The 25,708-nt window shown below is 49.7% G+C and overlaps 1 protein-coding gene across 2 annotated transcripts in view; it reads right to left on the bottom strand.

The window, feature by feature from the left end:
• Window positions 1–25,708, bottom strand: part of MGAT5 (alpha-1,6-mannosylglycoprotein 6-beta-N-acetylglucosaminyltransferase) — a 441,795-nt gene that overhangs the window by 11,447 nt on the left and 404,640 nt on the right. For both annotated transcript variants that reach the window (XM_075530286.1, XM_075530287.1), the window contains exons 14-16: window positions 19,483–19,629; window positions 14,619–14,735; window positions 5,139–5,213 (exon numbers count right to left, since the gene is read on the bottom strand). In XM_075530286.1, coding sequence (XP_075386401.1) covers window positions 5,139–5,213; window positions 14,619–14,735; window positions 19,483–19,629 — 339 coding nt within the window. The remainder of the gene's footprint in view (window positions 1–5,138; window positions 5,214–14,618; window positions 14,736–19,482; window positions 19,630–25,708) is intronic.

Below are 25,708 nucleotides of genomic sequence, written 5' to 3'. Positions count from 1 at the left end.
GGATCTGGTCCCCAGCCATCTGGAGAGAAAGGATGGAGGAAGTAAAGGAGTGAGTCCAAAATCATCTGGGTGGAACCTGCCAGACCAGAGGGGACACTGAGATTTCACAAAGGAGTGTGTGCAGAGGAGCAGGGGCTCTGCGTGGCTTCAACAGGGAGTGAGTGCGCTGGGGGCAGAGAGCGGGTGGACACGGGTTCGAGGCGCTAACAGAGCCAGGTCACATAGGGTGTTTTAGGAGGACATCAAGGCTTTGGTTTTTATATGGAGCTAGATGGAAGTTCTTGGCAGGGAGCAGCAGGGTCTGATGTGTGGGCAACAGTCTGCAGGGGCACAAGCAGAACAATCAGGCACAAGACGATAGAGACAAAGGCTAGATTCAAGCAACCTTCACACTGTATGTTGGCTTTGGAGGTTGGTTCCCTCCCTCCCTCTCACCCTTCCTTCTAACCTTTCCAAATAACTACAAAGTCCCTTTGGTGGGTGCTGGAAATAGAAACATGAAGGAGAAACAGCCTCTGGGCTCAAAGGATCAGTGTCTAGTCTAGTAAGCTGGGGAGATCCTTCTTAACCAGACGTCCGGGTAGATAGAGAGGTCCCTCACGGAGGGTCCTGGCTAAGTCTGGGGAAGGAGTCAGAGATTGAGACGGAGAGGAGTGAGAGCCTTTGCAGGTACCTAGTGTTCCCCAAAGAGCGACTGCACGGCACAGCACGGTGTTGGCACGGCCGGGCTCTGACCGTACAAGCCAGCTAGGCGTCTCTGCAGCCAAAAGGAGATGGAAGAAGTAATTTCCAATCTGGTTAACAAGTCCATTTAGAACACACACCGGAGTGGCTCTCTGAGCATTATTCCAATCCGCCTCCAACTTTTCCTACATTTGTTGGACTACCCTGGAACTTCCACCAGTGACTGCTTAGGATGGGTAATGTGCTGAACAATGGACCACAGCTTACTATGAAGGACAGGCAAGGCTCTGTCACGGGGTCGAGTAGCAGCACGGAGAGAGATGGTGTCTGTAAAAATACCCAAAGAACTAGAGGAGATGTGTGTGTGTGTGAGGCGGGGTGGTGGGGAGGGCGCGGTGTGCAAGGGAAGGGTGCTGCTCCCTAGGCGAGAGCAACTAGGGGAGGAGCCGCAGCGGAAACACACAGTGCTCCACACTGGATCTCTCTGTGAGCCCCAAACCTCCAGTGGGGCTACTGCTGTGGTGGTCACCCATCAGCTGCGTGTGTGTGTCCAGCGGGCCCCTGGTTCAGGGTGAGCAGCGCTTCACGTTAGTCCACACAAGGGAAGGAAATGCTGCCTGGCCATGCACCCGTGCTCCCCCCCCCCCCCACACACATACACACATGACGGGCATGAAGGCTGAGCTGTGGTGAGCAAGGGGTCTTGTCTTATCCATCCTAAGACAGAGGCTTCCTCAGGCGGAGTCTGGAAGCTCTGCTTCCAGTCAGCATCCCAGCAACTCACGAGCCTCCACTGCAGGGGTGGGTGGTGGTGGCGGCGGCGGTGTGTGAGGTGCATGCACTGCAGGGACTGAACTCAGGTCGCCCACATCTCCCACTCGATCCCTGAACTCCTTCCAGCCCTCACTAGAGTTAGTAAGCCCAGGATCTCGTGGGTGCTAGTTGATTACTGGGGAGACCCACATGGTTTGAGTCAAGCTGTTAGGGTGGTGAGAAGGATCAAGGAGCAGGCAGGTCAGGAATTTGTGGAGGGGAGAGGAGTGCCCAGGCCTTGAACATGGGGTTTGGAGTGCGTTCAAACAGCTCTTCGATGGATCGGGGACAGCTATTGCTTTTGTGCTTGGCACAGAGGAGATAATAAATATTGACAGGTGTCCTGGGGGTGCTCCCCAGACTGCTAACAATAAGGTCTGTAGTTCAAACCCAGCAGCCATCCTGCGGGAGAGAGCGAAGGCTGTCTCTAAAGCTCTAGCTAGTAGCATCACTTGGGTCGGCATTGATTCCATCGCGGCGGGTCTGGGGTTGGACTACAGGAATGGAACGACAGCTGCCTGTTGGTGAGCACGGTTCCCAGTCTGCGTTGTCCCTCAATAGGATGCACACTTTGTCCACAAATGAGCCCCAGGTGTGTTTCCCAGCCACGGGGTGTGAATTTGGCTCCCCAGGGGGGGGCGGGAAGGGGCTGTGCAGCAGAGAAAGGAGCACTGATCTTCGGGAGGCCGCCACAGGAGGCACACTCAAATCCAGAGCCAGGAGCACGCACTCAAGAGGGCTGGGCACAAGCCATTCGTGGGGGCTACGCGAAGGAGGCCCTGGTGACACAAGTGCTGGGAGTGTGGCCGTCGACCCAAACGCTGGTGGTGTGAAGGCACCCAGAGGCTTGGCGGCTGCTTCCTTGTGAAGATCAGGTGCATCAGCGCCATCCTGCCACACGACACACGGGGCCTCGTGAGTCAGACACGGCTCGACGTCAACGAACGACAATCCGAGAGGAAGGGAGCACATGGCCACACAGACGCATGTGTTCATGCACGTGGGATTCATAAAAGCCAATCACTGAAACCCCCAAATGCTCCTCACCTGCACGGCAGAGACCCTGGAGTACGGTTCAGCAAGAAAAAGAAGCGGGGCACTCCCGCAGGATATGACCACGCAACCTTCACAAACACGGCCGAAGGGCAAGCAGACAGAAGTCTCCAGAAGAGAGAGAAGTGCATTTCCGGGGTGGAAAATAAGTAAAGCGTTCTATTCTGAATAAAGGGGGCATGGTGGCTATGCATTGGGTTGCAAACTGCTAGGTCAGCAGCTCGAAACCACCAACTGCTCCATAGGAGAAAGACAGGGCTTTCTACTCCCTTGGAAAGTTATAATTTTGGAAATTCCTGGGTGTAGTTCTACATGTCCTAAAGTGTCATGTGCAATGAGTTGGCATTGACTCGATGTCAGTGAGAGAGTCTGACTAAATAGCATCATAATTCAAATGCCTTGTCCTCATGAAAAGTCTATTAGTGAGTGAACAACAGGATCAGTGTGCATTTATTGAAATGATGTGGGTTGCAGCCTTCAGGATGGATTACAACTCGATGTAAAGACCAAAACGGTAACAACTGGACTGATAGGTAACATCATGATAAATGGGGAAAAGGCGGAAGTTGTCGAGGATTTCATCTTGCTGGGATCCACCATCAATGCTCACGGAAGCCGCAGTCAAGAGATCAAACAACATAGTGCACTGGGTAAATCTGTCCGCGACCTTGTTTAGGTGCCGAAGAGCCAAGCAGTTACTTTCAGGACTAAGGTGGGCCTGCTCTGGGAGTTCCAAACAGCTTCATATGCACGTTGAAGTTGGACATTGCATAAGGAAGACTGAGGAAGATTGGATGCTTTTGAATTGTGGTGTTGGCGAGGAAAGGTCAAAAGTACCACGGACTACCCAAAGAACAGGCAACCTCTCTTGGAAGAAGTGCAGCCAGCATGCTCCTTAGAAGTAAGGATGGCGAGAGCTCATCTCCCAGACTTTAGGCACGTTGTCAGGAGAGATCTGTCCCTGGCAAAGGGCATCACGCTTGGTAAGTTGAGAGCCAGGGAAAAGGAGATGGCTTCTCAATGAGACGGAATGACACCGGGGCCATGCCCATGGGTTCAGCATGGGCACAATGGTGAGGATGGGACAGTCCAGGTGCTGCTTCGCTCTGTTGTACATAGGATCGCCACGGGTCAGAGCCAACTCAGGGGTACCGAACAACAACCACAACAAGGTGCCAGGCACTTCCCATATGCCATCTTGGGATCCCACAGCCACTCCATGGGAAGGTGTTTGGATTAGCCTTATGTTACAGAGAAGGACATTCAGGTACAGAGAGGTTGAACAGTGCACCCAGAGTCGCATGGTCAGAACGCCTGGCACTGGATTTGAACCCAGGAGCCTAAGCTCCCAAGTGTGCCTTTTCACCAGGCTCTGCCAAGTTCTCAGGATCCCAGGAACGTCATCCTGGAGAGCCTGCCCCCCTGCCCCCCTCTCAAATGACAGCGCCAACTCTTGGCTGCTTGTCACACTTTCCGTCTCCTCCCATCTCCAGCTCGGCCTCTGCACCTGCTTTGGGACTACGGTGGGTGAAGACTTCGACTTCACACACTCTAGGTTCAGCCTGCCCTCTCTGGACCCCGGGGTGTGAGACCTCCACGGCTCCCAAACACTGTGCTTTATTCTCTGAAGGGAGCCTGCTTTCTGGAATCTGGTCAAGCAGTTCACGTTCCCCTACCCATGGGGGCTCTAAGCCCATCTCCAGCTCCCTGCGGCTCTTTGAAGCTTGAAGGAATTCAAGTGCTATTAAAAAGGATGGCCAATGACATGCTTGGCCTTTATCTCTTCGAACACAATCAGCAGTTTCCAAACTCTGTTGGGGGTGGTGGGGTTTCTAGGGCCTTCTCCTGTCTCAGAACTGTAGTTCCGTTTTTATCAGATCCATATACTTAGATTTCATGTAAGGTTTTGTTTGAAAAGAGGCCCTGTTTTCAAAAATATGTTAAAGCCAATCCAAGTTCGAACATTTTTAGAACCGCTGAACATTTATTATTAACGAGCCCTTGGAAATGGGGTTCAGTCCTGGCCTTTGTTGGAAGAACTGAAGATCAGGCAGACCCTCTGTCTCCCCCCGTCTTCCCACCTCAGAGTTCACTCAAGGGGGGAACTGACAAGGTCTTCATGTGGGCCCAGCTAGCCTCTCGTGTTATGGAGCCCTGGTGGAGTAGTGGTTACATGTTGGGCTGCGATCCCCAGTGTCAGTAGCTTGAAACCACCAGCCGCTCCTCGGGAGTAGAAAGCCAGGCTTTTCTATTCCCGTAAACAGCTACAGTTTCAGAAATCCACAGGGGCTCAATATGAGTCAGCAACGACTTGATGACAGTAACATTAAGTCTCTCGTGTTACAAACAAGTTCCCTTTGACTTTTCACCTGAAGGTCACACTGAAGAACTACATCACAAATTTCCCAGTGAAAGGACTCATGTCTCCGGTGACCTGGGGAGTGCAGGCTTCTGAAGCCCCAAATGCTATCGGTTGACTTTGAAAAAGACCACATCACCGTGGTAAGACTCAAACTGTTCTTGAACATATTCTAGGGCTACAGGAAGCAGGACAGAGCCAAAGCGGCCAGACTTTGGAAGAGCCTTACCTGTTTCTGAATGAACGCATTGATTCTCTGCAGCATCCCCTCGCAGGTGAATTCATACGGCATGTATGGTTCAATCTACGGAAACAGAACGCGGATCCGTGAGCGAGGGGAAGACCAGACGGCATTCGTCATTCTCTCAGGTACACTGATACACCCAACCAACACACATGGAGGCGCCAGACTGCAGACTTGGAAGCTTAGGGGACCCTAAACAAGCTACCTAGCATCTCTTAAGCCTCAGGTGTAAGGTGGCGACAGAAGACCGCCCTTTTGGAATAGTGAAGGCTGTATAATTTAAAAACATGACGTGCCTCGTTCAGTGTCCGGCCCATAGTATGCTTTTAACAAGTGTGAAATACCTCCTTATTACGTGCAAGGAGGTCAACTCCCTGGGGCAGGGCCCGCGGTGTGGCTCACATATCCTGGTGCTGAGTTCAGTGTGGCACACAAGAAACCGGGGAGTGCTTGCTGAGTGAACGAACGATCACTCGTCAGACAAAGGCACACGTGGAAGAGTTCAGGGACACATGACAGTGCCAAGCGCATGGGCCTGTGTGGATGCGAGGCTAGCGATGTACCGAAGGGATTCATAACACAAACACAGAGATGGAAAATATGTCACAGAGAGTTCACCTCAATGGTTCTGGGAGGCCAGCGGGTCAAAGTAGGCTTCTCCCAAAGCAAAGGTCAGATATCATAAATTCTACCAAGTCAAGGGCTGGGGAACACTAAAGCTCCAGCTAGAACACACAGCGTGAGATCAACAAAACACAAACAAGCTCACTGCCACCGAGTCCATGCCGACTCACGCGAGCCTCCAGGACGGGGTACACCTGCCCCGGTGTGCTCCTGAGACTGCAACTGTGTCTGCGACTACAAAGCCCCGTCTTTCTCCCGTGGATCAGCGTGTGGTGGTTTTGAACTGCTGGCCTTGCAGATGGCAGTAGAATGCCTAATCAGCACGCCATCAGGGCTCCCTAGTGTGAGATCAGACATGGAAAAAGGCCCAAGGAGGCTTGTGAAACAGGTCTGGGCAGAAGGTTGACTCAGTTCTTTCTCACAAAGGCGTTAATATTTCAATAATGAGGAGCCTCGACTTGGTGAAGATAATGCAAACGCCTAGAGGGGGCTTTGTGGATATGGGGAGACAAGCTGATCAACCCTGCTAACTGTGTGTGTGTGTGGGGGGGGGGGTGGGGACGGCTTGATTTCTGCTGCACGCTCTCTATGCCAGCACCGTGAGGAGCGTGGCTGCCTGGCACGGTCCAACTGAAACGGGGATTTCATCGGACAGAAAACAGACAGTGAGCCAGGTCTGCCGGGCCTTCAGAGTCTGTCAGTACTTTTCAGACCAGCGCAGACGGACCGGCTCCTTCCTCATGGCCCTCTTGGGCCTATACTGCCTCTGTCGAATCTACAGAACTGGGCAGAGTATCTGAGCTGGGGGTCTCCTAAAAGTGGAACAAGGACAGCCTTTAGGACATAGGCTCTCAAACTTATTTGGCCTAGTGTCCTTTTCAGGAAAAAAAAAATTACTCAGCACCCCCTGGCAATGAAAGCCTTTGTCCTCTAGCTCATAACCCAGGATAAAGTGTAGGCATCTGCTTTTGCAGTCAACCTGGATCGTGTTTGTGCGCCCACCCTCAGGGTACGGCCCACTTTGGGAAATGCTGCTTTTCTGGGCAACAAGGAGATGGCCTCTGGGCTTTCTTCCCCACGGCTTCCCTGTGCATGTTGAGCAGCACACTACTGTACTGTTGTACACAGTTCCTGACTATGATCTTGGGACATCACAATGCATCTTCAAATGCACAGGCTGCATCTCAACCACACCTGCGTGTGTCCATCTGGACAGAACTAAAAGAGACTGAGCTGGACGTATGGTAGTAACAGCTGACTTTGCTGTAAGAACCAAGCGGTGGCTCTTTCTAGAGGGCTCATCTCTGATGCGCTCAAGGCTCCTGAGACACTGGCTTCTGGCTGCCAAACTTGCTCCTTCTCATCTCAAGCTTCTGCACTTGCTCAGGCCGCTCTGACCCAGACAGAGCCCTTCTCACTAAAAGTAGGATTTTCCTTTTCATTTAAAGGTGTGTTTGCTTTCTTCATGATTGACTTCAGAAGCCTTCTGTTCTAGTTGAGACATGTCCCCTCTCAAGGGCTTCTAGGAACCCCCCTTCCTGAATACTATTATGATGGAGTGTGTATCGTATTTGCATTCATTTAAAAGCAGACAATTCAAATGTCTATGATGAAACAGACAAACCCGATGGCCAACTGCCACAAGGCCAACAGATCCAGTGACATGGTGGGAAACAGGCTGAAAACCTGGGCCTTTTCTGCAACTTTCCCAAAGAGCACTCAGGAGGAAAGGGAAGTGAATGGATTCAAAGGGTCAATGCAGTTAATTCCAAAGAATGGTTTTCCCTTTGTTCTCCTACCAACCAATCTCAGGTTCAGCAAAGGGATGCTGACCCATCCACTGCTTTGTGGTTGGTTCCTTGCTTGAAAGGATATGAAGACAAATGATTTTCCTATAAAGAGTGAAAAAAAATCACACCAGAAACAAAACCACACAGTCTATTCTTAAGTCACCTCTGGTGTAGTGAGTCACTTCAGGGTCCTGCAGGGGGGGAGGGGGGCAGGGTCTTCTTGGTGTAAAAGCTCTCTGAAACTTTGGGTAAAGAGCAAGGACAAGCCTCTCACTTAGGAGCTGCTGTGCAGATGGAGTGGGAATAGGTTTTCCTGCATAATAGTCTCTTCTACCAAGTCAAGGCCTCTTTGGAGGAAGAATGAAAGGGAGGCTAGAACCATATCTAGTCACCGAGCCTTACAAATCTCAGATGTTCTTTACACTCTAATTTCTCCTTTGCTCACTATCTTTCTATTTAGATGCTTTGCAATGATACTTCTCTCGACTGCATGCATTTTACTGGTAAGCACACTGAACACATTTATTTCCCATATGGTTTTATTTTTCATTTCTAGACTTTTTATTTAGCTAAAACTCTCTCTGCTGAAATTCCCCATCTGTTCACACATGTTGTCTGTTTTTCCCATGTATTATAAATCTTTGCATATATTTATCAGAGTCTTTTAAAGCTGCTACCTGAGCATTCCAACATCTGGGCCAGCTCTGAGCCTGGTATTATTGATTCTACCCTGCGTTAGTCCGGGTAGACGACATGTGTATAAGGAAGAGCTTTATAGTGAAGATGGCAACAATGTACAGATGTGCCTGACATGACGGATGGATGGATGGATTGTGGTAGGAGTTTTACGAGCCCCCAATAAAATGATTTAAAAAAAAAAGAGCTTTCTGTAAAGAGTAATTGTATATTGAGAAAACATTCCAGCCCAGTCCAGATCAAGTCCTTAGTCCGATATTAGCCCTATACCAAACACCAATCTCTCAGTCGTCTTCAGACTCATGAAACACATGCAATAACACTGAATACAGGAAGATCACAGGCCAGTGGGTAGGGAGTCTTGTGGGTCCAGTGGCAGTGTGAGCATCTCAGCGCTGGCAGTGGTCTCCACGTGGCTCCTCCAGCTCAGGGCACTAGCGAACCTTCATGTGTATTGTCAGGTGCCATGTCTCCCAGGGAGTCAGCCTGGTTTCTGCCTCCAGTGAGTTATTTATCTCCTTAGCGACCTGACAGACAGGCTAAACTCCACTCCTTCATTCTTAATCCTCTCAAACTGACAACAGATTATACAACTACCATATATCCTTTCTTGATGGGTACTGTTTTCTTGCTTTTTGAGTGTCATGTAATTTAATGTTTTGAATCGTCAATAAATAGGAAAAGATTGGCACCAAATTTCGGACACATTTATAAATAATAAATTTAATTTTTAGGATAATAATTTTGGTATTAACTACATTTCTTACTCCATTTTTTTCCTACTCCCATTTTTCTCTTTACTTCATCTCATTCTTTTTGAGATATTACACTGTTTGAATAAAGTAGTCAACAAGACCTGGGGTTGAATCCAGTACATACGGGTGTCAGACCTTGGGTAAGTTCCCCAGTCCTCTAATTCTGAATTTTTTTATCTACAAAACGGGAGCTGCAGTTTCATTCCACAGATTGGTGTGGTTGCTCGGTGCCACCAAGTCCCAACTCATAGTGACCCTATACACAGCCGAATACACCACCAGCCCCAGCCCAGCCTCACAGCTGTTCTTCTGTTTGAGCCTATGGTTGCGGCCGTGTCAGTCCATCTTGTTGAGGGCCGTATTTTGTGCTGGACTTCCACTTCACCAAGCCTGATGTCCTTCTCCAGGACGGGTCTCTCTTGTCAACACATCCAAAGTACATGAGACCAAGTCTTGCTATCCTTGCCTCTAATGGGCATTCTGGCTGTACATCTTACAAGATAGATGTGTTTGTTGTTTTGGCAGCCCACGGTACTTTCAATATTCTTTGCCAACACCATAATTTAAAATGCATTGAATTTTCTTCCGTCTTCCTTATTCAATCAGTGTCCAACTTTAACACGCAAATGAGGTCATTAAAAATAGCATGGCTTGACGCACTTTAGTCCTCAAAGTAACATCCTTGGTTTTTTCTTTTTTTTAAAGATCATTTTATTAGGGGCTCTTATAACTCTTATAACAGTCCATACATCAATTGTATCCAGCATAATTGTACATATGTTGCCATCATTATTTTCTAAACATTTACATTCTTTTTGAGTCCTTGGTGTCAGTTCCTCTCCTTACCCTTTTATCTTGACCCCTTTATCAACTATAGATTATTAATATTTTCAAATCTTACAAAGACCACCATCTCCCTTCACCCATGGTTTCTTCCCCTCCTCTCCCCACCTTCCCCCTCCCTTCCTGGTATAGCTACTCCCATTTCTGTTCACGAGGGGTTTATCTGACCTGGATTCCGTTGAGAGCTCTTCTCTGTACCAGTGTACATGCTCTGGTCTAGCTAGAACTGAAAGGCAGGGCTGGGGTCATGATAGACGGGGCAAGGAAGCCTCAAGGAACCAGAGGAATATTGTTTCATCGGTGACATACTTCACCCTGGTTGACTCATCCCTTCCTTGCGACCCTTCTGCGAGGCGATGGGTTTGGGGTTTCTGCTCTGACATCGCCCCCCCACCCCTTCGTCCAAAATCCTTGCTTTGGAATACATTAAAGAAATCCTGTGCTTCATTACTGACTGCTGCTTCCATAATCATTGACTGTGGATCCAAGCAAGATAAAATCCTTGACAACTTCAACCTTTGCTCCATTTATCATGATGTGACCTATTGGTCTAGTTGTGAAGAATTTGGTCGTTAATCCGTACCGAAGGCTACAATCCTTGATATTCATTAACAGATGCTTCAAGCCCTCCTCACTTTCAGGAAGCAAGGTTGTGTCACTGGCATATCACAGATTTTATTGGAGGCTCTTACAGCTCTTATCACAATCCATGCATCCATTGTGTCAAGCACATTTGTACAAATGTTGCCATCATTTTCAAAATATTTTCTACTTGAGTCCTTGGTTTCCACTCATTTCCCCACCTCCCCTACCTTCTTTCTCTCCCTCCCTCATGCACCCTTGATAACATAAATATGGTATTATTTTTTCAAGTCTTATACCTACCGCTGTCTCCCTTCACCCACTTTTCTGTTGTCCGTGGGGATTATATGTACATCACTGTGATTGGTTTCCCCTTTCTCCCCCTCACCTTCACCTGACTCTCCTGGTATTGCTACTCTCATCATGATTGGTCCTGAGGGGTTTATCTATCCTGGATTCCCTGTGTTTCCAGCTCTCATCTGTAGCAGTGTACATGCTCTAGTCTAGCCAGATTTGTAAGGCAGAAATTAGTTCATGATAGTTGACGAGAGGAAGCATTAAAGAACGAGATGAACGTTGTATGTTTCATCGGTGGTACACTGCACCCTGACTGGCTTGTCTTTGCCTTGTGGTCTTTCTCTAAGGGGATGTCCAATTGCCTACAGATGGGCTTTAGGTCTCCACTCCATACTCCTGCTCATTCACATTGATATGATTTTTTGTTCTGGGTCTTTGATGCCTGATACCCGATCCCATCGACACTTCATGATCACACAGGCTGGTGTGCTTCTTCAAAGTGGGCTCTGTTGCTTCTCAAACAGATTGCCACTTGTTTATCTTCAAGCTTTTAAGACCCCAGATGCTCTATCTTTTGATAGCCAAGCACCATCGGCTTTCTTCACCACATTTGCTTATGTACCCATTTTGTCTTCAGTATCTTGTCAGGGAAGGTGAGCATCACAGAATGCTGGGTTATTAGAACAAAGTGGTCTTTCACTGAGGGAGTATTTGAGTAGAGGCCCAATGCCCATCTACTACCTTAATCTATAAATATATCTACATAGATCTATTTTCCAATCGTTATATATATATTTAAATATGTACATGCCTGTAGTTAGACCTCTATAAATGTCCTTTGCCTCCTAGTTCTTTCCTCTACTTCCTTTTACTTTCCTCTTGTCCCACTATCATGTCCGGCCTTCATTCGGGTTTCAGTAATTCCTCTTGGCTACACTGCCCCTGATCAAGCATCATCAGGCATCCTATTCCCTCCTCACAATGGATTTTAGATCACTTGTTGTTCCCTTTCTCCCCGCCTCCTGTGTACCCCCAGAACTGTTGGTCTCATTGTTTTCTCCTCCAGATTGTTTATCCTGCCTATCTTACCTAGATAGACATGCAGAGACAATAATAAGCACACAAAAAACGACAGAGCAAAACAACGCAACAAGAACAAAAAACAAATGACATAAAAAGAAAGGCCGATAAATAGTTCCAGGTCCGTTTGTTGACCTTTAGGAGTGTTTTCCGTCCAGTCTGACGGGGTGCCATGCTCTGGCCCTACAGTCAGTTTTGGAATTCTCCAGGGACTTCGTTGCTCTGCTCCATGCCCTTAGTGTTTTGCCTCGGTGTGGTGGGGTCAGATTGGGCACAATTCCCACACCGGGTCTCCAGTATTGTCCGTGTAGCGCTATCATCAGTGAGGGATGTCGTGTCTCCGTGGTGGGGCCGGTCCTGTGGTCCTCTCTGATATCACAGGTTTTTACTAAATCTTTTGCTAATCCCGATGCATGTTTTTCTCCATCTAACCCAGCTTCTCTGATAATTTGCTGAGCATGCAGACTGAACAACCATGGTGTGCGCACACAACCGGGACACCCGCCTTTCCTGATTTTACACCTTTAAAATTTAATTAAATTTAAATATTAAAGTTGGGCTGAAGCCTGGTTCCTTGTGGGTGGCCACACACGAGCCCCCAGTGTGCAGGATTGAATGCGCTAAAGCTCCTGTAAGAGATTCTTTAACAGGGCTGCTGTTTTTCGTTTTGTTTTGAAGACGCCTCAGATGATTTCTGGAATAAGGCACACTACTTGGCAAACAGGGCTAGAGAGAGATCAGAGTCCATGTCATCCAGGGCTGAGCAGACAGAACCCAGCCCCCGCTGCGAGCACTCTATGCAGCAGACATTCCCCCCAGGGCAGACACAAACACCCATGGACTGACACGGCAATTACTCTCCTTGGAAATTCGATGTTCACTTAAAACAGCGCCAGAGAGTGAGATTTTACAAACCTACCTGGAAGCCCAGCAGAGGTGACAGTCGCGTAGGAGGACTGTCTCACACACGAGGAGGTGTCCCTGGGCTCCACCCGTGGGTGCACAGCGCCATCCCTCAAAGCACAGTGACCGAGTCCTCACTGTGGGCAGATGCTGTATGCCAGCATCATTTCGTCCAGTGAAGTAGCTAATGTCTACACGGATGCTACACGGAAGCTACGTCAACTGTTTGAGGGGAGCAGAGCTGGGGCAGCGCTAGAACGCAAAACCCAGCTGTCGGATTCCAGGCCTATGTTCCAACATAAAACCACGCAAACGGTGGAGCACAGGGGACAGGGTGCAAGTGATTTCACCACAGCAATACGCAGTGGAGGAGAAGATAACTCCTCTCTCGGACATGGTGAACTCCCTGCAGGCGGGAAGCCAGCATTGTCAATGTTTACAGAAGAATCCCCTACAGTGCCCCAGAGAGTCCTTGGGTGGAAAAAAGGTAGCATGCTTGATTATTAACCACAAGGTTGGTGGTTCAAGCCAACCCTAAGGCACCTTGGAAGCAAAGCTTGGTGCCTGATTTCTCAAAGATCAGCCACAGAAACCCTATGGGACACAGATTGACTCTGGCACGTGTGGGGTCACCGGGAGACAAACTTGGCGGTTCAGAAGGTGTCTGGTGTGTGTTGTTGTTAGGTTGACTGCTGTCAAGTTGGTTCCAACCCACAGCAACCTGAGGCACCACAGAAGGAACCACCACCTAGCCCTGCGCCATCCCCACAGTGGTGATGCTTGAGCCCATCAGGTTGTCCACTGTGTTAATGCATCTTGTCGAGCGTCATCACCTTTGTCACCGTCCCTCTCCTTCACCTGGCCTGAGGTCCTTTCCCAGGGACTGGTCATGGCCATGTCTGTGAGGCAAAGCCTCACCCTCCTTGATTCTGCGGAGCTCTATGACTGCACTTCTTCCAAGCCAGATCTGCTGGTCCTTTGGCAGTCCATGGGACTTTCAAGAGCTTTGCCGGCACCGTAATTCAAAAGCATCGATTCTTTGTCAGCCTTACTTATTCAATGTCCTACTTTCTGGGTATAGTATGTACTTAACTAGCATCTGCTGAACTCATCAAAAGAGCTGGGAAACAGAAATGACTTTCACATAATCTAACAAAATGTTGGAGGCATCACACAGCCAGCTGCTGACAGTGAGGTCAGTGGTTTGAATCCACCAGTAGTTCCTTGGGAGAAAGATGAGACTGTGCTCCCATACAGATAACCCCAGAGGGGCGGCTCTCCACTGTCCCACGAGTTGAAGTTCAGATTGAGTTGAGGACAGTGGGTCGAGGTGCTACACCGTGTCCTCTACGGGATGGGCTGACGCGGTGGCTGCATCAATGGCCTCGGGCACAAGAACAATCGTGAAGAAGGCGCAGGGCCGTGCAGTGTCCGGCACTCTCAGAGGGCGGCTGTGGCTCGGAGCTCACTCGTCGCCACCTCACAACCACACACTAAGCGTTTCTCCCTCTCTCGCTACTTATTCCTGAAGCTTCTCTTTCTCTCTCTCTCTCTCTCTTTTTAAATTGGGGGGAAAGGCTGCCTGTCTACCTTTTCAAACCTTTTGAGAGGGCCACCCAAGTAGATGACTGAGCTCCCACTCCATGCGGTCGGGCACCCAAGTGTCTGTGCAAGCAGTGTGCACCTGGCCACCGGGGGTGAGTTCTTCATTCCACAGAACACCCAAGGGAACCCCGGTTACACCCCCCATCTTGGCTGGTTTACAGGTCCAAGGATAAGTTGTCATGGGAAAGAAAGCCCTACTCACGGAGACACGGAACCTGTGCTGCCACACGCTCCAGCTCACGCTGTGAACGGGGAAAGCGGGAGGACAGAACACGTCAACAGACAGACACCTTTTGGTTTAAAATCGCTTTCACCGCCTCTTCCACTTCCTCTTGGCTGTCGAGGTCCACGGTCCACACGTGCGGCCGGCCGATGAAAACTTCGGCGTAGGGATGCTGCGATGTGAGCTGGAAGGGAAGAGCACAGTATTAAACAAACAAACAAACAGTACTCGGGACAGTCCTCTGCACAACTTCCAAAGCCCTGCTAGGCTGCCCCATGGACTAAAGGAACCCCAACAATCCTTCGTGTTTCCAGGGCGGCGTTATCACGTACATCAAGGCATGCTACTTTACTTAAAACACCATTAACAAATCATTAACCTTCTGGAAAAATCATCGAAGCACAATCAATGCTGCTCATGATCGCTGAGTCTCTAGAATAAGCTACTCCAATCAGCCTATATTTATAGCTTTTCCATGATCATAATTGTGCGCGTGCGGAGGGGGCGCGCTTTCCATTTTGCTCCGGTTTCACTGTGTCAGGCCGACAGGAGAGAAGGCTGATCTCACTAAGCTGCAGGGTTTCTTCGTCTTCCACAAGGAGGTGCACAGCGCGTCACCACCGGCCGCTCTGGGCCTGCGATGGTATGGCTGCTGAGTAAGTACTTCCAAGTACACAGCCCTGGGCCGGTGTCACTTTCTTCTCACGTTCACTGTTACAGTAATTCATTTACAGCTACTACTGAAATATGTACCGGCCTTATTATAAATTCTCCTTTCTGCTTCTCCTCCATGTGAAAGCTGGGGAGGCAGGAACAGCACTGATGAATTCCACTGTGGGCGAGGGAAAGCTGGTGTCACAAGGCATTCCTTAGGAAGGGGAGGCACTGGATCTGGTAGCAAAGTCCCTGCGTGGTGAAAGCTGCTAACTGCCTGGGGGTGGGGGTTCAAGTCCAGGCAGAGCCAGAGGTGATATGCCGACCACTGGTTTGGGTCTGCTGGGGTTGAGGGCCGAGATTTACAGCAAGCTGGCAATCACTCCTTGGCCCCAGATGCTAGTGTTCTCAGAGGGCTCACTGGCGCCCTCTTCCTGACTCTGACCCACCCTCCTTTGTAAACCGCACACCATGGTGAACGGCTGTTGTTCAGGGCAGATCCCAGGGCTCGGGCACTGAGTCTTCCTTTATTGGCAGCTCCAGGCGGTGGTCTCACCCCCGCTCCTGCCTCCCCTGTGTGCTCTGCTCAGAACCACCCATTCTGCCCCTCTGCTCAGCCCCCAGTCTCCTGGGGGCGCAGGGTAGACGCTAGACACGAAGAGCTGAGGAAAGCATCTTTTCGTGCCCCTGGCATATGTTTCGGATTGGACCCTGATCGATGAAGTCCTGGGCCGGGTGGCACATGACGCGCTAATCACCTGCACACCCATCAGGTGTCCTGTGCGTCCATGAGGACCCTGAGGCTCATGGTCCCCCAGACCACACAGGCAAAGAGTGGCAGGGTCTCATTCAAATCCAGATCCTGTAAGAACTGACTGGCTTTTGCCGGAAAGGGAGATGGCGTTTTACAGCATGGCAGTAAGTCCCTGAGACAAAGACCAAAACAATGCCCTGGGCTGGCAACAGCCCAAAGCTAGCGCTCTCTCAGAAAGGGGCATCAGACTGCTCCCGGGGTTGGAGTCCTCAAGATGTCACACCGGTGTCTTTGGGGGGCTGTGAGGACAAATTAATTAGCTCACCATCAGTGTCACCAGTAACCATTTGCCTGTCCACAGTCTCTCACTCCCTCCCCCTTTCCAGACCCCTGCTCATGGACACAGTTTCTCTAAGCACATGGAAAGTACACAGTACCGCGCTCATCGTCAGTCTGCTCATTTACATGTACTGAAGGCTATTTAGTTTATGAGTCAGGCACGCTGCGATTCATTATTCTCTCTGGGAATGCTATGTCCCCCCTTGCTAATTTATTGAGAACTGTCTGATCCGAGTGACTTAGTTGTGTATCAATCAGTAAATGTCCTGGAGTAGAGTTGGTAAAAGTAATGAAAATCTTATTAAATATGAGACATGACTCCCGAGCTGCTCTTAAATCTCTAAGGAGAGCGTGGTTCTCTTTGTGGGAGAGAAAATAACCCAGTGGAAGCTAGAAAACGTCTAATGGTTTACAAACTGCCAGCATGGTAATGATCAAAACATACTAATATGCTTCCCCATATAGAGATAAAAATCCAAATTCTATTACATGTAAAGTGTAACGTGAAGAGCCCTACAGGGCCAGGCGTTAGAAGCTTCCCCCCTTGGAGCTTTGATCAGGGTGTTAAAAACTGGTCTAATGCAGAAGAGTGATGAAAATGGGAAGATGTGTGGAAACATCGTTTCCAGGACCCTGAGACCCGAAGACCTAGATGGTGCCCGGCTACCACCACCAACTGCTCTGAGAGGGATCGTATTAGAAAGTTCTGGATCAAGTAGGAGGCACACAAAACTCTAACACACGTTAACCACCACCACCACCAAGCTCACTAGTCAGATGGAGGCTGGTGGATTCCCATAGTCCCCAGGCTAGGAGAGAGCTCCTCGCCACGGAGCAACTTCCGGCCAAACACCTGAGAGTCCACAAAGGGACATGAACACAGGGGAAGCAGACATGCCTTAAAATAATCGACCTTTTGAGATCCAAAGGGCAGCATTTAACGGAGGGCAAAGTTCAGAGGGCCAGGAGAGGCGGAGGAAGGGACACAGGAAACGGCAGGAGAAGCAGCCTAAGTGACGTCGTGTGGTGGGGCTTGCACGAAGCAAAACATGCACGTTGCACATGCTGCTGAATGGAAAGCCGCTCTCTCTGTAAACCCTCACCCAGTGCACACCAAGAAGCTTTGCTTTCTACTGTTGTGTTTTAAAAGGCGAGACTGATACAGAACAATGCAGACATGCTGGGATATTGAGAAAAAATTTGCCTAATGTGAAATTATGAAGCAAAACTCATGTACAAATCTAGACCATTTCTTTCCTTCAAATGACAACAAGGAAGACCTAGATGCCACTTGTAGGGGGTAAATCGCGGCTGAAGGGAAGAGATCTGTGTGGGCACCAAAAACAGTGGTGACAGTAGGCAGCCTCTGCAATGTTTTCGGGGGGGGGGGGGGGCTGTGACCCTATCTGTTGGAATGTCGACAGCGGTTCTCCACTCACGAGGGTTTTGGGCGAGGACGGCCTGGGGCCGAAGGAGCAGAAGCTGTGGCGAGCAAGAACAGAGCGGGGTCTCCCCCTGCTTCACGGACGCTGACAGAACGTCCCGGCCGAGAGGAAGCACCCGCCGAACAGCACAGAACAGCTGTGGCAGAAAAAATCCCCACCCGCAGGCAGCGTGTGAGGGGGCAGAACATTTACATAGCCTCAAGTGCTTGCTTCGCGACGGGAAACAACAAATGTGTGGTGGAGGAAGCTGGCGGCCCCCCCCACGAAGGCTGGTCTCCTCAGTAAAATGAGATGGTGACAGCGGGCGTGGACGCCAGCTGCCGGTAGACACTGGCCAGGCACAGTGTTCTAGCCGAGGGCAAGCGACCTCCATGTAATCACCACAAAGACACACCGACAAGTGGCCACTGAGGAACCATGGGCAGCAACTCTGAAGGGTGCTCCTCAGAGACTAACATGCAAGCACAGGTCATTTGAGTGCAGCGAATCTTGTTGAAGGTTACCTTGGCCTTGGGGCCGATCTTTTTGAGGTGAATCTATACATCTTGTTAGTTTCCCTCCGTCACCTTTGCCCATCTCATCAATGGCGAGTGAGAGAAAAGCTCTGGAAATAACTTGTCTCTATGAACTGGCAAGCGCTGAGTGATCAGGAAAGAATAGTCATTGGAAACACTTTCTATGGCTCTGAAGGAGGGCCGTCAAGGGCATCGATGCAGCTTTGAAAGTAACAAGAAAAGAAGAAAAAGGAAAAGTAGCAGGGTGCAGATAGGAGCTGGAAACACAGGAATCCAGGGCGGAGGATCCTTCAGAACCAGTTCTGAGAGTGGTGATACTGGGAGCGTGGAGGGAGGGTGGGGTGGAAAGGGGGAACTGATTATAAGGATCTACATGTGACCTCCTCCCTGGGGGACGGACTACAGAAAAGTGGGTGAAGGGAGACATCAGACAGGGAAAGATATGACAAAACAATAATTCATCAATTATCAAGGGTTCATGAAGGAAGGGGAGTGGGGAGGGAGGGGAAAAATGAGGAGCTGATGTCAGGGGCTTAAGTGGAGAGCAAATGTTTTGAGAGTGATGAGGGCAATGAATGTGCAGATGTGCTTTATACAATTGATGTATGTATGGATTGTGATAAGAGCTGTATGAGCCCCTAATAAAAGAATTAAAAAAAGTGACAGGATTGAAAACGGTTGTTGTGGGGGGATGTCCACCAGAGTATCCCCCCAGAGGCACCCCCTCAGGAGGAGCAGCCCAGAGAGCCCCAGGCCATACAGAAAGAAGAACTGTACTGGATGACCTGCGGCTTCTGTGCTGAAACCCCAGGCACATGACCGCCTCCGCTGCCTGTTGAAGACCCACACCCCACTTCTTGTGCAGGTCCTCTGAGGCATCTGTTACCCAGCTGACTCCCTCTGCACCTCCCAATATTCTGAAACTCAGTGCTCAGCTGATCATCGGACGACCAGAGGTGGCTACCCATGCCTCGTGAGAGCTGCCCCAGCCAGAGAAGACCGCATGCCGCGCACAGGCATGATTCAAGGCCTGGTTCTGTCACCAACCAGCCAGGGACGCAGCTAGGACGGTCACTTTCCCACTGTGGTCTCAGCAGTGCTCCACCGCGCACAGCCACGCAATTCCATGATAAGTGATTTTGCAGGGCTATGATATTTGAAGGGGCTCCGCAAAGAGCGATTGCCCATATAACTGGGGCCAGGACTCTTGTGATAGAAGCTTACCTCTCTCAGAGTTGGCTTGCCGATGAAGAAGTCAGTGTTTTTGCTGCTCTTGGGTGGGTTGAACTTGGGATTCAGGAAAGCACACCCGTTTGCAATGGCTTCCAGGGGAGCTGGGCCCTCGTAGGGGAACCCGAGCCCCACAAACAACTGCAAGACAAAAAACACACAGCCTGTCAACACACACCTCAAAATTGGCATCCCATACTCAGAGAGGGGCTGTGTCTGTGGTACAGTCACTGCAGGAACGCTGCGGAGATTCTGGAAGGTTCTCGGCCCCTTGTGGGTGGGGCACAGAGAAGTCTGCCTACAGCAGGGGTGAAAAGCATCACCAGGGAGCTTTCACCCACAAGAAGCCAGCCATCTCACTGCATTCTCTGCTAAAATCAGCAAAGAGCTACGTGCTCAGAGGGTGGTGAAGGAGCAGGAGGGTGTCTGAAAGGAGCCGAACAAACAAAATCCAACAACAAAATGAAGACCCAACAATGATCTTTCTGTCACACTCCCAGAGACAGGGCTGGAAAAACACCGGCTTACACGCAACAGAAGGTTGCTTCACGGAGCTCAGGGGAACAACACGCTCTTTCAGTGACGCTGGGCAGAGGCACGGGGAGGTCACTTGGTGGCCTGCTTACAGTTCGAGTAAACAGCTTGAAGATGCTGGGAGGTCAGCAAACACAGTTTACATTATGGGCTGTCACTAGGGGACACCAACGTCTTGGCTTTTATTTTTCCTCCATGAAGGGATGACCCCAATTGGCTCTCAGCTAGGTGGCTTCCCTCTCCAGCCCCCAGCCCATGCGTCTCCCTTCCATGACCAAAAGGTGGCAGCAAAAACACCTGGATTCCACAGTAGCTGCAAGCTGTCCCCCTTCACAAAGGGCTGCAATTCAGAGGCAGTTGAGTCCCAAACCAGAGCAACAGCTAAGCCTCACTGCACACCCTCCCCGCGGCGAGTTTCACACTGCTTAGGGCCGTGGGCAAATGATGGGCCAGATCCAAGCCTGGGCTTGGTGAGAGGTGTGTCCTCCCACGGAAATTGCTTGAGATCACCCATGAGCACATTCAGTGACGAAGGACAACTGGGTTGAGGGCAGCGCTGAGTGCGGCCACCACAGTGGGGGACCCCCACCCACACAGCCAGGCCTTGGGATTGAAGGGTGTTGCTGGCCGGATATGGTTGTAGGTTGTAGGTTCAATTATCCTCCCCTAGTCCCTTTCCCTCGGAGAGCCGAAGTCCAAACCTGGGTTACCTGGGCAACACTCTAGGATGCAAGCAGGGCAGCACAAGCGGAGCACTGAGACTGGCACTCCCACAGACAGAGGGAGGTAACTCAGATGCGGGAGGACAAAGGTCAAGTTTGTTGGAGGCACTCATACCCCTAGGCCCTTTGGAATAGATTTGTTGTTGTTTTTAGGCATAACCCTCTATTTCCTCCAAATCTTGAGACTCTTGGCCTCACTTTCCTGGGCGCATGCTGAGTGGTGCTACGGAGTCCTAGCAACTCTGTGCACAACAGAACGAGACGGACGCTGCCCAGATCGCCCCAGGCTCGCCACTGTGTCAGTGCACCGTGCTTTCCTCTTTGCCCCGGCCCTCGACTGAGTGTGATGTGCTCCTTCAGGAACTGGCCCCTCCTGGTGATGTCAGCGTCCACGAAATGTGACATTAAGTTTGTCGTCTTCCCCTCTAAGGAGCATTATGGCTGTACTTCTTCCAAGGCTGATTTGTTCACTTTTCTTGCAGTCCATGGAATGGTGACTACCAGAAGCATGACTCAGATGCACGGATCCTTTTTCTTCCCCTAAATGCATTGTCCACCTTTTGCATCCGTATGAGGCCAGCAAAAACTCTCTGGCTTGGGTCAGACACACCTGAGTCCTCCAAGTCATGAAAGAGGTCTTTTGTAACCCATTTGGCCAATACAGTCTGCAATTAGACTTTTTGGTGGTTGCAGCTATGGGTGTTGATCCAAGTAAAATGAATTCCTCAACAACTTCAATCTTTTATCCATGTATCACAGTGCTGCTCATTGGCCCAGTTGGAGAGCACAGCTGAGGGGTCAGGCAGAGCTTCCACCGGTAAGCAAGAAACCAGCTGTAGCTCAGTCCATGTCAACTTCTAGGTTCAACGTCTCTGTGTCAGAAAGTGTTGGAAAGCCTGACTTTTCAAAAGTAGGTCACAGGTCATTCTTCGGAGGCTCCTCTAGGTAGACTCAAACCCCCCACCTTATAGTGAGCAGCTGACTGTGTTAACCAACTGCTCACTGCGCCCCAGTGACTTGGACACTCTGGAAGGAGCCCGCCAGTCCTTTCTCTGGAGGTGCCTCCTGGTAGATGCACACCACCAACAAGCACAGCCATTTGGACTCAGTGCAGCCCCTGGGTTGATTTCTCCTGGAGACCAAGAAAGGGGGCTAGCAGGAAACACGGCAGCAGGAACCTGGAAGTTACAGGACCTAGGGGAACACTCCACTACTCTTTGGAGGCTCCTGCATCTCATTCATTTTGCTTTTGTAAAAGAACTATTGCAAATTGGGGGACAGTGTCTATCAAATTGGGTTTCCACTCAAGAATCCCTAGGCGTTTTGTTTGGGACAGCGATTGCAGTCGCTGCAGTACAGCACCCAGCCCATTTCCTTTCTGTGTTTGCTGTTTCCAGCCTTCCCTCGCTCTGTCCTGCCGCCCGAGCTCTGTCCCTGGGCAAATCCCATGCCCTGTGAGTAGCTGACCCACGGAGGGAAAACACACTGCCCTGGCCTGACTGCTCACCCCATGGGCCCAGCTTTCATTTGGCTGAAAGCTGAGCTGGGGGATGAGTTCCCTTCCAAGAGTGAAGGCTGTCAGCATGATCTTTGGGTCCTACCAGTCTCCATCAGACCAGTCCGCCTGGCCTTCTTTGAGATTTTGAGTTTTACTCTATATTCTTCTCCTACTCTGATCGAGAACCTTCTACCATGGTTTCCTTCAGAGCAGTCCCATTGCTTTTACATAGCCAGGTGTAGGGGGGTTTTGTGGGGGTGCCAGACAGTGGCTGAAGGCATGGAAGGACACAGAGGAAAACTTTAGTCCCAAGAATAAAGCTTCATGGAATGAGGCAACTCTAGTATTGTCATTTTCAGGCCACGCACAGCCCTGCAACCTGCCCTCCCCATCAGGGGAAAGCAGCCGAGCTCACGGGGCCTATGAATCTGTGGCCTGCCAGATCGCACTGATTCCAAGGAGAAAGGTACTAGGAGATACAGATGGGGTCTCGGCAGGCTTCACCAGAGACCTCGGGCTCACCCAGCTTCCTGACCTTGGAAAAGCAGGGTCTGCCCGGAAGCGCTGACACCTTCATTAACTCGACACAGCAAAGAAGAATTCTGCAGGAAACACAGGCAGCACCATCGTTTCATTTAAATAGAAAATCTTGAGGAAAAAATTTAATTAGCTCCTTCAGACCAACCAATTTGAACCCATTAATTAAAAGGATTGGAGGCTGGTGCTTAATGGCCTTGATGTCACCTAGGTTTAATTATAGCTGACGAACAATTTGCACCCTCTTTTCTGCTCCGCTGGCACCGGACTCTTTCAGCCTGCACAAACTAAACAGTTGTGCTAGCTCTCCGAAGCCTCACCACCGTGGAATGAAGCTGCAGCCAATCCCACCTACTTTCCTGGCGATGTGTTCCCGTCGCCCTCATTAGGGCTGCAGGAAATGCATTACTTGGAAAGACAGAAATAACAGCGTTTTGGTTTTGTTGTTTCTACCAATGAGCCATTTTTGCCCCCTGCTTCCTGTGTGCTCATCACCTGTGACTTTACAGCAGACGCATGAAGGTCAAGGGGCACAATTTGAGGCTTTAATGACAACAGACCGGGGAAGGAGACAGATGTCATCACCACTGAAAGGCACTGGAAGCTTCCATCTGCTCGTGGTCTTTCCACATGCCGGAACCCTAACCACGCTAAACTGCCATCCCTTAACCCCCCGCAGCCCCCCTCATTCCCTCTGCTTACGGATCTCCTTTCCAAGGAGGCGAGAGACACAGCTCGAGAGAGCAATCCAGGCTGAGGCTAACTCTTCAGGAGAGAGCGGGGATGCACTCTCCGGCCTTCAGACCCCGAGCGTCCAAGGAGGACAATCCTGTCCACTTCACCAGGTTGCGATCCTGGCTCCATAAACGTGCATTTCTCAGAAGGATGATTACATGCACTAAGCCTTAATTTGAACAGAAGTACTACGCAAGAGAAAATGGATGAAGTAACGTACATCCTACTATGGCTTAGGGTCGGAACATTCCTGTTCATGGACAAAGAACAGGACAAAACCACTCAGATGGTTGTTCCACGTGAAAGGAGGCCTGGAACTGTGTGCAAACTCTTCACATGTAGTATGTTACATGGACAGAATAGTTCGTAGGACTCTATTTGGTCAATTTTCAAACCTATTGCATGGTTTCTTGATGAGGGATATCAAAGAAAACCCAAAACAGTAGGCAGACATTCACCATGTACTTTCTGAATTAGTTTTTCATTTCCACAAAACAGATTCATGGAATACAACAAAAATCTATAAAGAAAGTAACCTGGGCATGCTGCTTCAAAACATAATCCTTTCTTACCAAAATCGTGATTGCTTAGTCAGGAGCCTGCCCCAAAGCCCAAGGTCTTAACAGTGTATAAGCCAGGTCTGTCCAAATAAGATAGGCTGGATGAACAATCTGGAGGAAAAAACAGTGGGACCTACGGTTCCAGGGGGACATGGGAGACGGGGAGGTGGGGGAAAGGTAGTGGTGTTAACAAACCTAGGGAGAAGTGAACAATTAGTGATCCAAATCAGTTGTTAGGAGGGTGTAAGAGGCCTGGTAGGATTTGATCAAGGGTAATGTAACCGAGAGGAATTACTGAAACCCAAATGAAGGCTGAGCATGATAGTGGGACAAGAGAAAAGTAAAGGGAAATAGAGGAAAGAGCTAGGAAGCAAAGATCATTTAGAGGTCTAAATAAAGGCATGTACATATGTAAATATATTTATATATGAGGATTGGGAAATAGATCTATGTGCATATATAGGTTTAGTAGTAGGCTCCCATATGGACACTGGGCCTCCACACAAGTACTCCCTCAACCCAAAAACACTTTTTTCTATTAAACTGGCATTCCATGACGCTCACCTTCCCGACATGATCACTGAAGACAAAGCAGGTGCATAAGCAAATGTGGTGAAGGGAGCTGATGGAGCCCGACTATCAAAAGATATAGTGTCTGGGGTCTTAAAGGCTTGAAGGTAAACAAGGAGCCATGTAGCTCAAAAGCAACAAAGCCCACATGGAAGAAGCACACCAGCCTGTGTGATCATGAGGTGACGAAGGGATCAGGTATTAGGTATCAAAGAACAAAAAATCATATCATTGTGTGCTCACCTCCTTGATACGAAAGCTGAAGACAAATGGATGAATAAGCAAATGTGGTGAAGAAAGCTGATGGTGCCCGGCTATCAAAAGATATAGCATCTGGGGTCTTAAAGGCTTGCAGGTAAACAAGCAGTCATCTAGCTGAGAAGCAACAAAGTCCACATGGAAGAATCACACCAGCCTGTGTGATCACGAGGTGTTGAAGGGATCAGGTATCAGGCATCAAAGAACAAAAAAAATCATATCATTTTGAATGTGGGGGAGTGTGGAGTGGGGCCCCAAAGCCCATTGGTAGGCAACTGGACAACCCCTTATGGAAGGGTCGTGGGAGAAGACGAGCCAGTCAGGGTGCAGTGTAGCAATGATGAAACATACAACTTTCCTGTAGTTCATAAATGCTTCCTCCCCACCCCCACTATCATGATCCCAATTCTACCTTACAAATCTGGCTAGACCAGAGGATGCACACTGGTACAGATAGGAACTGGAAACACAGGGAATCCAGGGCAGATGATCCTTTCAGGACCAGTGGTGTGAGTGGTGATATTGGGAGGGTAGAAAGGGTGGGGTGGAAAGGGGGAACCAAATACAGGGATCTACATATAACTTCCTCCCTGGGGAATAGACAACAGAAAAGCGAGTGAAGGAACATGTGTAAGATATGACAAAATAATAATTATCAAGGGCTCATGAGGGAGGGGGCGTGGGGAGTGAGGGGGAAAAACGAGGAACTGATGGCAGGGGCCTACATGGAGAGCAAATGTTTCGAGAATGAGGAGGGTGACAAATGTACAAACGTGCTTTACACAATTGATGTATGTATGGATTGT

This window comes from Tenrec ecaudatus, chromosome 13, assembly GCF_050624435.1.
Source record: "Tenrec ecaudatus isolate mTenEca1 chromosome 13, mTenEca1.hap1, whole genome shotgun sequence".
Taxonomy (NCBI): Eukaryota; Metazoa; Chordata; class Mammalia; order Afrosoricida; family Tenrecidae; genus Tenrec; species Tenrec ecaudatus.
Note: the sequence above shows the minus strand (reverse complement) of the source record. Positions and strands in the feature narration are given on the sequence as shown.